We start from the raw sequence: 13,012 nt of genomic DNA on the forward strand, positions 1-13,012 counted from the left end.
AGATTTAGTAAAGGATATCTTTGTCCAGACATGGTCATGCAAAGCTGTGATCCCAGCACTAGGGTGTGAGACTGCTGTAGAAGAACCACCGCGTGAAGACAAACCTGGACTGTATGTCAAGACTGTCTCAGGACAATAGTTCCACTAGCAGAGGTTGCTCTGCCTGAAGGCCTTTGAGGAATTCTAACATATATGAAATCAGCGCTTCACAGAGAGCAGCAGCACAGCAACAGAGACAGTGCCTCTCGGTCTCCTCTCCAGCTGTGCTCACACTCCTGGGACCCGTGCTCACACTCGGAAGACTGCTACTTCCTTTGTCCACTAGAGGCTGGTCTGTCACAGCTCCCCCGTGTCACCAGCACAGGGTAAGCAGACGTAGATGGCACAGGATCCCAGGTAGAGAAAGGGGCCCCAGGGACTGTCCACATATCATTATGTACTGAGCCCACTGGACAGTCTTTGACAGGGACCCAACCAGAGCTCCAACTCTAGATCATGTCAGCTGCCACCTGAGCTGTCCTGAGAAGTGAAGCCCCGTGTGACTCTCACAGAAGAAAATGGGGTTTAGAGGTGGGTTTACTGAGCCACCTCCACTGTGGAATTCATGTGGGTTTCTGAGGTGCTAGGGGTCAGAGCACAGTGAGAACAGTTAAACCTGAAGCCTTTGTATCTGTCTCAAGAATAGCGTGTGTGCAGGTAAGTGTCCCTCTGCTTTACAACCGGGTTCTCATTAGGGTTCAGGCAAAGATAAAGAACACAAGTTCCTGAGCTAAAAGAATCCAACTGAGAACAGAGGTTAAGTCAAAAGAATAAACTATTTCACCCAGTTTATTTTTTTAATTTGTCTTCTATTGTCCCCAAATTGTACTTGTGATCTTGTTTCTGGAGCTAGGAAACTGAGGTCTCACTCGTCAGCCTGCTGCACCGTTCCCTTCTCAGACACACAGATGCCATCCACAAACTTTCTGATCTGCTTGTTTTTAACTGCTGTGGCTTGCTGAATCAGAGCCGCTGAATTTGAAACAAGCTCAATATCATTTCCTTCAAGGATTAATTCATCCTTCCGGGATGTGCTGAGAGACAGAACAAGCAACACCTGTCCTCATCTGAACCCTGTGGATGTATTTTTCACCCAAGAAATTTCGGATTTCAACCAAAGACCCATTCTCTTAAATAACGCCATTGGTAGGGAATAGAAGCCCAGCGTAACAATCTTGGTCACGTTCTGAACATACCAGTTCCTTTCTGTTACCCCACCATTTTCAACATGGAGCCTTTTCTTTTTCTTTCCAAGAAGACTCAGCTCTACATTGATGTGATTAAAGGTCCCCTGGGACCCTTCACAATGACTGTGCGCCCCTTCAGAGTGATGTCAACATTTTCTGGAATGTCAACCATCTGATTGCTGAGAATTCTCGCAGTAGATGGGGCAAAGAGCTTCACCCAGTTACTACTACTACTACTACTACTACTACTACTACTACTAATAATAATAATAATAATAATAATAATAATAAACTTGACAATATTACACAATTTTCCCACCAAAAATCATGGAAGAAGGGAGGGGGGAAGAATGAGGGAGGAGGGATGAAGGGATGAAGGGAGGGAAGGAGAGAAGGAAGGAGGGCAGGAGGGAAGGAGGGAGAGATGCAGGAAGGAGGGAGAGAAGGAAGGAAGGAGGGTGGGAGAAAGGAGGAAAGCCTAGCTCATGAAAAGGATAGGGTGTTACCCGCCATGAAAACGGCCTCTTTTCTGTTCCTGCTGAATCCGTATGTTCTCCAAGCGCAGTGGACTTGGGATGAAGCCAATGTCACAGCCCTCTTTCACCAGCCTTCCTATCCACCAATCATTATTATATTTCTGGAAAGCAGAGAGGAAAGCCGCATTCAACAGTAATTCTGTTATCCTCACACCTCAGTAGTTAACGCCAAGGAAGCCCAGGAATACAGTGTAATCTGTCCAGTGTAGTGTGCCCCGGTGTGCACACAGTACACAGAGACCACTGTGCTTTTGTGTTTTGTAGGAAATGTTTTCAGCTCACAGACTAAAGGAGGATTCTTCAGGGGCTTTATACATACAATTTGGAAATAATCTCTATATGGCCTGGGCCTAATGGGAATGCTAAGATTTCTTCCTAGTTTCATGATGTACAAAGTTAGGAACACAAGCACCAAAAGACTCTGTGGGGTAACCGTCTATCAGCATGGTCTTACTCTAAATGCCAACAAAATTATACTGGCAATTATTGACTTACTGATCCCAGGGCAGACAGAAGTTTAGTCTTAGTCACCTGTCTCAAGCGAATGTTTCTACTGCTAATTTCTAGAAAATAGATAAAAATTATATCATTAAAACCTCCCAGGAATGAGTACAAAAGTATCTTTATGATCTTTATCAATGTTGATAAGAACCTTATTTCCTTTGATTTTATGTGTGTATGTACATGTATGTGTATATGTGTTTACATGTATATATCTGTGCATGTTTATGTGTGAATCTGTGTGTCTGTGTGTATGTGTGTGCCTGTGTATGTATATATATGGCTCTGTATGTATATGTGTATATATGTGTATGTGTGTGTCTCTGTGTGTATGTTTGCCTGTGTGTGTGTATATATGTGTGTATGTGTGTATATGTGTGTCTGTGTGTATGTGTGTATGTGTGTGCCTGTGTATGTATATATATGGCTCTGTATGTATATGTGTGTATATGTGTATGTGTGTGTCTCTGTGTGCATGTTTGTCTGTGTGTGTATATATTTGTATGTGTGTATATGTGTGTATGTATTATATATGTACATATGTGTGCTTGTGTATGTGTGCATGTCTGTGTGTTATGTGTTTCAATATATACCAACTGTAGTTGCTATACAGGAACTGTAGTTGTAGTTCTGAGTTGCTTAGTGCAGAAGACAGTGGAATTTGCATATCTCCAGGGCCAACACAGTGAGACAGCAGCCTGGATGGTGCATTGAGTCATCACAGCATGAAGTTCTGAGTAACTTGAATAATTCTAAGTAACAATCTCACATCAAATGACAGGGACAGCTCCTCCTGCTCTGGGCTCCTGCTCCATGCCAGTCATAGCCTGGGTGGGAGGGAGCGGGAGCTGATGAGCAGGGAACTCTGAACAATCTCAGTTCCCTGACCTCAGCTCAGGAAAACACACCCGAAACAACAGGCCTGATTACTTTGTAATTAAGAAAAGGCGAGTGGACCCTTTTGAAAAATCTTTGGTGCCTAATAACTTTGGAGTTTACATTTTACTGTGGCAGGGATACCAGACTATGAGTCAGAGTTTCCTAGGGCTTAAGTTATTTCCTGAAATTAAGTCAGCCCACCAGGACAGTAATTTGTTAAGTGGTACCCCTGTGACCTTAAAGGGCTGCCTAAGATGGCTAATGCAAGTTTCCAAAGTGGTTTCCTGTAGTTCTAGGAAACAGCTAAAGAACACCGAGCCTCCTGCTCAAAGTGAGTGGAAGTTCTCTGGCCCCTGGGGAGCAAGGCACTGTGCAGAGTCTAAGCTTAAGGCTCTCTCTGGCGCTGGAACTGGCACTGTTGTGGCTATTTTTGACCTTTGAGCTGAGAAAGCATTTAGGATGGTGCTTGAGAGATGGCTGGACAGAAAGCAATCAGCCTGCTGCAGAAGTATACCCGTCTGGGTTGCTGATGTCCCAGAGGCTGAGCCAGCTTTCAGGAAAGGCCCCTTCGTGCTATTCCAGCCTTCTCCATTTTGATTTCCCTAGAGTGATTAGCATGTTCTCTTTCTAAGATGTCTCTTTATCTGATCTGCAAGATTTGGAAACAGTGGCTCTGATTCGTATACAATTACTAGCTCAGAAACTCCAAAAGGAGAAGGAGCTTCCAGACTGAAGAAAAATGCCTTGGTCAACAGCTCACAGACCCAAACACTGTCAACAAGACACATCAAAGTACCGTCAGCGCAGCTCCAAGGAGCCACGCACACATAGTGCCTCTCAGTTACCCCAAACTTGGCCAGTACAGGGTTCATACATGTTTCAAAAATGTTACACTCTACCTCAGAAAACTCTACTCATTTAAGTTTAAAGAGCCCAGTGCTAACTCTTTGGATTTCCTTGTGATCTATTATGTTTAATATGTATCAAATGACCACATAAATAAGTATTAATAAAAACTAGAATACGAGTACAATGTCAAAAGCAATAAAGTACTGCAGGGTTGGAATACTGTCAGGGTCATATGTGTGGAAGAATGTTTCTTGCTCTTAAGGTTTGCTTCACCTTTGAAAGGATGAATGCTGGCGACTCATGAAGATGGCTTAGTTGCTTTTGGTGAAGTAATGAGAGAGATCCAACCCCTCAGACATGGAGGGGGCCATAACCCCAGACACATGTGTTCAAATGTAAATTTATGGCCATGCACGGCAATAACATCTGGCCCCTTTTCTGCCTTCTCTCTTTCAAGGGCTGAATCTAGAGGCTGCAGCTACTTCTCATAATCCCAACCAACTTCAATTAGCTGACCACCATCCCTTTATTTCTCCCTCTTTGCTTTCTCACTACACACAATGGAGTGGGACCCCTGATTGCCTCTATCTGTTCCTTCACCTCCCTCTAAGCTGCCCAGCGACTTCTCAATACCTGCATCCCTATGCAATTCCCCTTTGCCCACCACAGCTCTCATTCCCTCAACAAGGCTGATCACATCTCTGCTTTATTCCAAACTCCTTTCCACCTACTGTCTGGTGATACGAGCAGTCTTCTTGCCCTGGTGCAGAATGTTCCCTTAGGGCTGGGGCTAACAGCTCAACAATGGTGTCTGTCTGGTGCACATATGGCCCTGAATGCAACCCGAGCACAGCCAAAAGAAAGGATCTGTCTCTTGAACTGTGGACATGGCCTGTTTTCCTTCTCCTGCTGCTCTCTGGCCATGCTGTGGGGCTTTCAGATGTCCCTCCCTGATGTCACTCTGTGTCCGGTTCTGACTCTTCCTCTATACCGAGGACTCCTTTTCTTTCTTAACTTCCAGGATATGAGTCCAGTTTTTTTTTTTTTTTTTTCTACATACAGAAATCATGACTACTATGCACCCTACCCTCAGACTCAGGGTGCCTCACCTATAAGGACCATCAATGCCCCTTATATCTCATTCTCCAACACTTAGCACAATGCGTGCTACACAGCAGAACTGCATTGTTACCTAGGCTGCACACAAGACTCACGCTCTGGATGTATTATTTTTATTACCCTACCTTTCTACATATGAAGCCCCAAGTCCTCTTGCCATCGCTCAACCACTCAGGCTGTCTCCTAGAGTCCTCTGCCCCTTCCTTAGCTTTAACTGTTTCAGAGCCACAGTTCAGTGTCTTTAATGATCATATCCTTCTGGATATAGCTGCTGCAAAACTTATGCTTCCCTAAGTTAGATCCATTGAGCCATGGCTCTCTAGTCTCCACTAGACCCTGGGTTTGGTTCCCAATTGAAGAAAAACACATGTGCACGCACGTGCGCACACACACACACACACACACACAGAGAGAGAGAGAGAGAGAGAGAGACAGAGAGACAGAGAGACAGAGAGACAGAGACAGAGACAGACAGAGAGACAGAGAGAGGCAGAAACAGAGATGGAGAGAGAGAGATAGAGAGACAGAGATAGACAGAGAGAGGCAGAAACAGAGATAGAGATAGATAGATAGAGAGAGAGAGGCAGAGAGAGAGAGAGAGAGAGAGAGAGATGGGGGGAGAGAGAACGTGTGTGGTGCAAAGTCCAAAATCCATACTATCATTCTAAATGTTGAGTGTGTTCTGCTGTTGGAAGCACTTGGCAATGTAGGCGATGATCTCAGCCTCTAAATCTCAGTGAGATGAAAGTGTGTGGAGGCCCAGAGCATTAGCGGAGGCTCCACTCTCAGCTCTTTGGGTCGCTTCTCCAGTGGCTTTGGCACAGGCTGACTCTCAGCTACAGCTGTTTGGCAGGTGAAGAGGCACAGTATGTCCTACATTTACCTCTTTAATGTGAAGAAAGTCCTTGGCGTCAAAGGAGATGGCTGTGCTGGGAACAGGCACATCCTCATCCAGGGCACCACAGTAGCTCACATTCGTTTTCACCGCAAAAGCTACAGGTTTGGACTGGAGACAGAAGTGCAGAATGAGGAGGGAGGGAAGAGAGGAGGAGAGAAGCATTTTCCCATGGAAACATGTCATAGGATGAACGACGGTTCCAGGCAACAAGGAAATCACTTCCCAGAGAGAGAGCTCTCCTCTGGGTTTTATAGTTGCAGGCCACATTCAGAGATCTGCAGCGATGACTCCGGGAGTGACTCATTCCTCTCAGCTAGCCATTTTCTCTCTGCAGTGCTTCCCTGCATCCTCAATAAAGAAGCAGCCCCAAAAGGACTGGGGAAAGATGCACAGAGGTGGGGCAGCTCTGTTCTCCGCTCCTACAAGCAGTTCATGTACTTTAGCCCCTCACAGACACTCTCCCAACTGTGGGATGCAGGACATGGGCACCGGGGTGAGGAAAGTGCTGGGAAGACAGCTCCACAGTTGAAGTATTTACTGCACAGGAATGAGGAACTGAATTCAGATCCCCAGTACCTGTGACAAAAGCGGGCTGCAGGAATATACATCTTTAATTCCAGTTCTGGGGAGGAAGAGACGGGAAGGTTTCTGGCACTTGCTGGTCCAAGCCAGTCTAGACAAATGGTGAGCTCCAGGTTCAGTGATAGACATGTCTCAAATATTAAGGTGGAGGGTGATTAGAAAAACACGTTAACCTCTGACCTCTATACACATGCACACAAATATGCATATGTGAACTCATAGGTACACACACACACATACACAAGAAAAACATATGCTAGGAAATGTACAGTGGGTATTATAAACCTGAGGGTGGGTAGGTAGAAGACAAGGTCTTTGAAAGAGCCCCAGATCTGAAAGCCTGAGATCTTTTGTAGATAAACACCTTGCCGTGCCTGGGGGAAAGGGACCAATGTGGGTTAACCATAACAAGCAAGCTTCACCTGTTATCTTCTCCCTAGCTTCAAACAGTTGGTTTGAAAATTGCATATGAACTCCTGCTGGCAATGTGCTCCAGAGCAGGTGCAGCCTGCTGGGGCTAAGCCAGCCACCAGTTGAGGCTATGGCCCTGCCGCCATTGTTTAGGTGACCACACAGCAATGAGACAGATGGTGAAGGACATTTTCAAAACAAGAACTAACAACAAGGTCTCCAAGCTTCCGGGCAGCTTTGCTATGGTTTTTGTTTGTTTTTTTGCTTGCTTGCTTGCTTGCTTTTGTTTTTTTTTTTTTTTGTTTTTTTTTTTTTTGTTTGTTTTTTTAATTTGCTCTGGGAATGTCAATAGTTGAGGTAGGACCTGAATTAGGACATCTTGGTTCCCCTCCCAGGCACTATGCAGATGCCCTGCTGTCAGAGAGCACAGACACAGAGTGTGTGGACATCAACCTCTCATTCATTTCTATCATTCTTCTCTTGCCTCCATCTCTAAAGCACTTTATCATAAACCAGAAAAGGAAGAAAATTAACTTTATCTGAGCTTGAGTCTAAAATTCAGAAAGGTGCTGGCCACTGGAATTGGCTACGGAAGCAAGCAGACAGGCTAGCCATTAACTGTCTCCTGTGCTGTTGTTGCTGTTGTGCATAACACTAATTTGCCAAAAAGGGTCTGTGCTTTGAAAGGTAGCTTAGAAAGATATAGGTGGGGTGGGAGAACTCTAGTAGCTTTCCTGGTCCTAAAAATCCAACTGTGCAACTGGTTTCCTTCCTTTCTGGACAAAGAGCATCTGAAGCCATGTTGTCTAGTAACGGCCTCTCTCGCTCATTGTTGCTGCTCCAGTTTGAGCTGTTCAAAGGGCTTAACCAGGTCTGACGGTGCACATCTGTAGCCCAGCTAGTAAGTCCACAAGTTCAAGACCAAAATGGGCAGTGTAGTGGAGCCCTTCTCAAACAAGCAAGCAAACAAGATAACATTCTGAACTCCATGCTGAACTTGAGGTGGGAATCTGAAATCTAGGAGCCACAGAACAGATGGAGCAGTGACGTGACCCACAACACGGTGGTGCCTGCTTGGTGTGTATCGAAGGTGTGCAGTGAAGGGGAGGGGTCAAGACCCGAGGACTCAGGCTAGAGCTCAAGGGTTCTCTGCCAATACTTCCTGAGGTAGTTTACTATAGCGACACCACTAGGATGGGAAAGGTCTAATAATTACCACTACATCAAAGAGAAAAAGGCAAAGGTTCATAGGAAATGGGCCCCTGTAGATACCCCTCACTTCTGTGAGGGGCGCATACAATAAGAACCTTGCAATCTGAAGCCTTACCAGGATGGCTGGAAAATGAATACTCCAGAGAGACACATGCTGGCTGGTTGTACATCAACTTGACATTTGAAAAGAGGAAATGTCCATTACGAACATGCTCCTACCAAATTAGCCTGTAGAGCATTTTCCTGACTAAAGATTGATGTAGAAGTGCTCAGCCCACTGTGGGCAGTCTCATCCTTAGGCAGGTGGCCCTGAGTGGTATTAGAAAGTAGGCTAAGTAGGCCATAGAGAACTAGCCAAATAGGCAGAGTTTCCCATAGCTTCTACTTCAGTTCCTGCCTCCAGGTTTCTGTACCGGTTGAGTTCCTGCCCTGATTTCTATCAGTAACAGAGTGTGACCAGAGTTATAAATTGATAAATCCTTTCCCCTCCAAGTTGCTTTTGGCCAGTGTTTTATCAGGAACCCTAAGACAGATATGAGGCGGAAATGCTAAGCACAGATGTTGAGCAACAGGACAATTCTCAATAAAAGCAAAGGAAGAAAGTCACCTTCGCTCTCTCAAGCTGGATAGCTGCCTGCTGTTCTCTCTCTTGCCGAATCGCTTCCCGGTCCTCTTCCAAAGAGACATCGGAGTCCGATGGCCTGCTTGTGTAGGAATCTGCTGACCCCTGGGAAAGAACGCAGAAGGGTTAAGTGAGGTGAAATGTAGCTCCGTACACTATCACAGTCATAACAGAGTCCTGGGTGAGTTCCATTCGTCGGCATAGAACTCGATGCACACACTGCCTTACTGCTGATACAGTCAAGCATCTGTGTTATGTGGAAGGCACTGATGTTGTAAAAGATCGTGTTTTGGCTAGATTAGGATCGGAAAGCAAACCGCAGCCAGAAGGACATGACTTTCAGCCCTTACTCTTGTGTGGTGCTAGCTATATATTAAACTGGTAATTGCTCATGAACTGAAGTTGTCTCTTACCCTCTTACATGTCTTGAAAGTGACAGGGAAACTCAGGCTGCTTATAAGGGCTCAGTCCTACCTGCATCTTGGAACGATCGGTTTGCCTACAACAAAGCCAAGCAGCAGGCTACGCTGGTGATGATATCCTGGTTTCAGCGTCCACGCTATTTGTATTCGTTCATCATCAAAACCTCAGCTATTGCCCCACAGCAGCCCATTTGTGGGGTTCATGTTTACAGTGAAGAGAAAAACCTTGGTAATGAAAACAGGGATATCCACAACCGAAGCCCATGCCCAGAGAACTCTCTGATCAGCAGCACCATCGAGTCTGGTGGACGTCCCCAAAGGACTCGGGAATGGCCGATGCCACTCCGTGCTCATGCTACAGGAAGAGATTAAAGCCAAAGGATCTTATTTAAAAATTATCTACCTCACCCTGCAAAACCAAACCTAATCAATCAATCAATCAATCAACCAACCAACAACAACCTGCACATGCGCATACGCCACCCAACGCTGAAGGCTTGCCTTTAGCTCCAAAAGGAACAGCAGCCCATTGCCTTGAGCTGGCATTAGGAGCTGGTATTTGCATGAATGATGGCATTTGCTCAGCAGAGGCACTGTGAGAGCTGGTTATTTGTTTGCCATGTTTGAAGAAGCATACTCAGGAAGTCTTGAAGAACAGATCTAGTCACACAGCGGAGGATTGGCTGTCTACTGCACACAGGCAAAAAACAAAATAAAATTAAGATAAGAGTCAGGCTTAGCAGCATAGGCTGTAATATCGGCTCCTTGGGGGGTCCGAGGCCTACCTAGGCTATACCGTACACTCAAGGCCAACTTGAATAACTTAGTAAGACCCCCCTCCCTCCCTGTATGTGTGTGTGTGTGTGTGTGTGTGTGTGTGTTTATCTATGTATGTCTCACACACATATACACAAAGATAGAGAGACTTTAAGAAGTGTCAGATTGGGTGAGTGATATGGTTTAGTGGATAAGGCACTTGCTAACAAGCCTCACAATCTGAGTTCAAGCCCCAGAACTGACATGAAGGAAGAGAATCAACTCTAGCAACTTTTCCTTTATACACAGGCAATGGTATGAACCCTGCCCAGAAAACAAACAAAATATCTTTCGTTTGTATGGGGTTTTGGTTGTTGATGTTGTTGTCGTGGTTGGTGCTGTTGTTGTAGACATCATTTTAAAGAAAGAAATGGTAAATAGTTGACCACGAGTCCTCTGAGACGTTTTTCAAAACCTAAAGACCATCATATGAGTTTGCTGCCTGCCTGCCTGCCTGCCTGGGTGGCCTGCGTCTCAGGAGAAGGCACTCATTATCTGAGCTCTTCAGGAGACTCCAGCACAAGTCCTAGAATCCCAGACTAATGACTTGTAGCTAGAGGTTCTTTTAGGGAGTCTAGTAGGTCCTGGTTCTACGTGCTGCCTCACACTGCACTTCCTAGCTCCCATATTACTATGAACTAGTCCCTCCTCTGGGAAAGGATATATCATATATTTCATAGCAGAAACTGCAGAAAGACACCCTGGGTATCCCACCCTCACTTACTGCTGGATACCACAAGGATATGGGGCTAGATGACTGAAACTCTTCATTCACCAGACTCAGAAGGTTCGCAAACCCCATTTGACTGTACTTAATATCAAAATGCTACAAGTCCCACCACACAGAGAAAAACATAATAAATGAGCTTTCTTGTTTCCAGCTACTAGTGCTGTCCTGGGCCGAGGTTGACTTTTAAAAAAGAGTTGTTATAATTTTTCAACTCACACACATGTAAAATCGGTTGTGTGAAATGTAGCTACTTTCCTTATTGGATGTGTTGTGCTACAGACATGCAATGATAAATGTAATGCGTTCGAGTCCATGGGCTTACACAGTAGCTTTCAAAGTGCCCTTCACAGAGCAAGTGTATTTGTTAACCAAATTATAATTAAATTCCTTGGTGAAAATTCTACTGGGAAAAAATATGGAGCCACAGAAGGGATAGAGAAACTTTGTCTTTGTCTAAAAAGGATTTCCTTGAAATCCTTCAAAACGAAGTTCTCTTGAAATACATCTTTCCAAATTTAGGTATACCTTAATAAAATCCAGACTAAGAGAGAGGAAAAGAAAGAAAGCATACTTGTAAAATGAAAGAAGAAGACAGTCTGCAGTCAGTCTTAGTTAATCTTTTGCTGGATGTGAGCCCAGCCTATGGCACTGCTGTCTGGGCTGCTCTAGACAACGAACCACAAAGTGACTAGAAAGGATGCCTCAAGGGAGGTGCCCTCTGTGCTCGGGGATCATGTGCTGGCAAAGGCTGGTGTCTGTGTGCTCCCAGACCCCATGCTGTCCACTGGAGCAGAGGTGAGGACAATGAGCACCAGAAGACATTTCCGTCCTGAAGTTACTTTAGTGACTCTTGCATCCTGCACTGCTGAGCATACCAAAAGTAACTCAAGGGCTCCTGTTCACATTTACAGCTGTGAACAGGCCTGTAAACATTCCTCGATGAGTTAAGCTCTACATTGCTGAATCCGTGGCAGGTTCTGCTTGCTTCTGTGTTGGTGAGACCACTGTGATCCTGAAAGTGCGCTGACACCCACGGCCACAGTCACTGCCTCAGCTCCAGTCATTCTGCACTCAATACAGGGTCACAATTTTAACAGGAAAACTAGCATGGCTGTCTCTCAAAGTTGGAGAGACAGCAGAAATCCCACACTAAAAGCCTGAATGTGGCTAAGGAGCATGTTTGCTTGGCTGGGTACTAACTTGGTTTCTTTTGTGATTATTATTTATTTTTAAATTTTATTTAAACTGGTTGAAAGAGAGTACAAACATGTACTTGGAGGGAAAAAGAGATGGAGGGAGGGAGGGAGAGAAGGAGGAAAGGAGGAAAGGAGGGAGGGAGGGAGGAAGAAGGGGGGGATGTAGAAGATGAGTTCAAAAGCCCAGCAGAGACTTACAGACAGGGGAAGTAGGAAGGGAATTACCCAAAGGTCTGACTATTTAAATAATAATAATAATAATAATAATAATAATAATAATAATAATAATAATAATAATAAAACAACTAAAGGAAATAGTAGTACACACAACAGAACAGGGCAGAAGATGGACGACACATAATTAACCCCTGCCATATGGTGCCACACACCTGTAATTCCACTGCATGAAAGGCTGAGGCAGAAACGCTGACAGATTGAAGCCAGTCTGAACTCCATAGCACGTTTAAGACTCATTTGATCTACACTATGAGACCTTGTCCACACCAAAATAAATTCCAGAAAATCATTTTATAAAAATGGGTGAGCCACCCATCTCAAAAATATTAACATAGAAGAATTGTTCCTGTCTTAAGGAAATGCAGGGACAAAGAATGGAGCAGAGACTTAAATAAAGGCCATCCAGAGACTGCCCCACCTAGGGATCCATCCCATCTGCAGATGCCAAACCCAGACACTGTTGCTGATGCCAAAAAGCACTCGCTGACAGGAGCCTGGTACGGCTGCCCCCTGAGAAGCTCTTCCAGAGCCTCAGAGCTCCCAGGGACTAAACCACCAACCAAAGAGTACACATTAGGAGACCCATGGCTCCAGCTGCATATTTAACAGTGGATGACCTTATCTGACAACAATGAGATGGGAGGGGAGACCTTTGGTCCTGTGGAGACTCAATGCCCCAGGATAGGGCAATGCTAAGGCAGTGAGTTGGGAGCGGGTGGGTGGGTAGGTGAGCACCCTCATAGAAGCAGGAGGGAGGGGTGGTATAGAGGTTTACA

At 45.2% G+C, this 13,012-nt stretch overlaps 1 protein-coding gene across 3 annotated transcripts in view; it reads right to left on the bottom strand.

Moving 5' to 3' along the window:
* Positions 1 to 13,012, bottom strand: part of CACNB4 (calcium voltage-gated channel auxiliary subunit beta 4) — a gene marked incomplete at both ends in the record, with an annotated part of 243,661 nt that overhangs the window by 33,213 nt on the left and 197,436 nt on the right. For 2 of the 3 annotated variants that reach the window (XM_080927132.1, XM_080927133.1), the window contains 3 exons: positions 1,733 to 1,863; positions 5,994 to 6,116; positions 8,821 to 8,940. In XM_080927132.1, coding sequence (XP_080783258.1) covers positions 1,733 to 1,863; positions 5,994 to 6,116; positions 8,821 to 8,940 — 374 coding nt within the window. Of the gene's footprint in view, positions 1 to 1,732; positions 1,864 to 5,993; positions 6,117 to 8,820; positions 8,941 to 13,012 lie in introns of those variants that run through there. The other variant, XM_080927134.1, reaches the window with a different exon arrangement.

The sequence above is a fragment of the Micromys minutus genome (assembly GCF_963924665.1).
Source record: "Micromys minutus genome assembly, chromosome: 13".
NCBI lineage: Eukaryota > Metazoa > Chordata > Mammalia > Rodentia > Muridae > Micromys > Micromys minutus.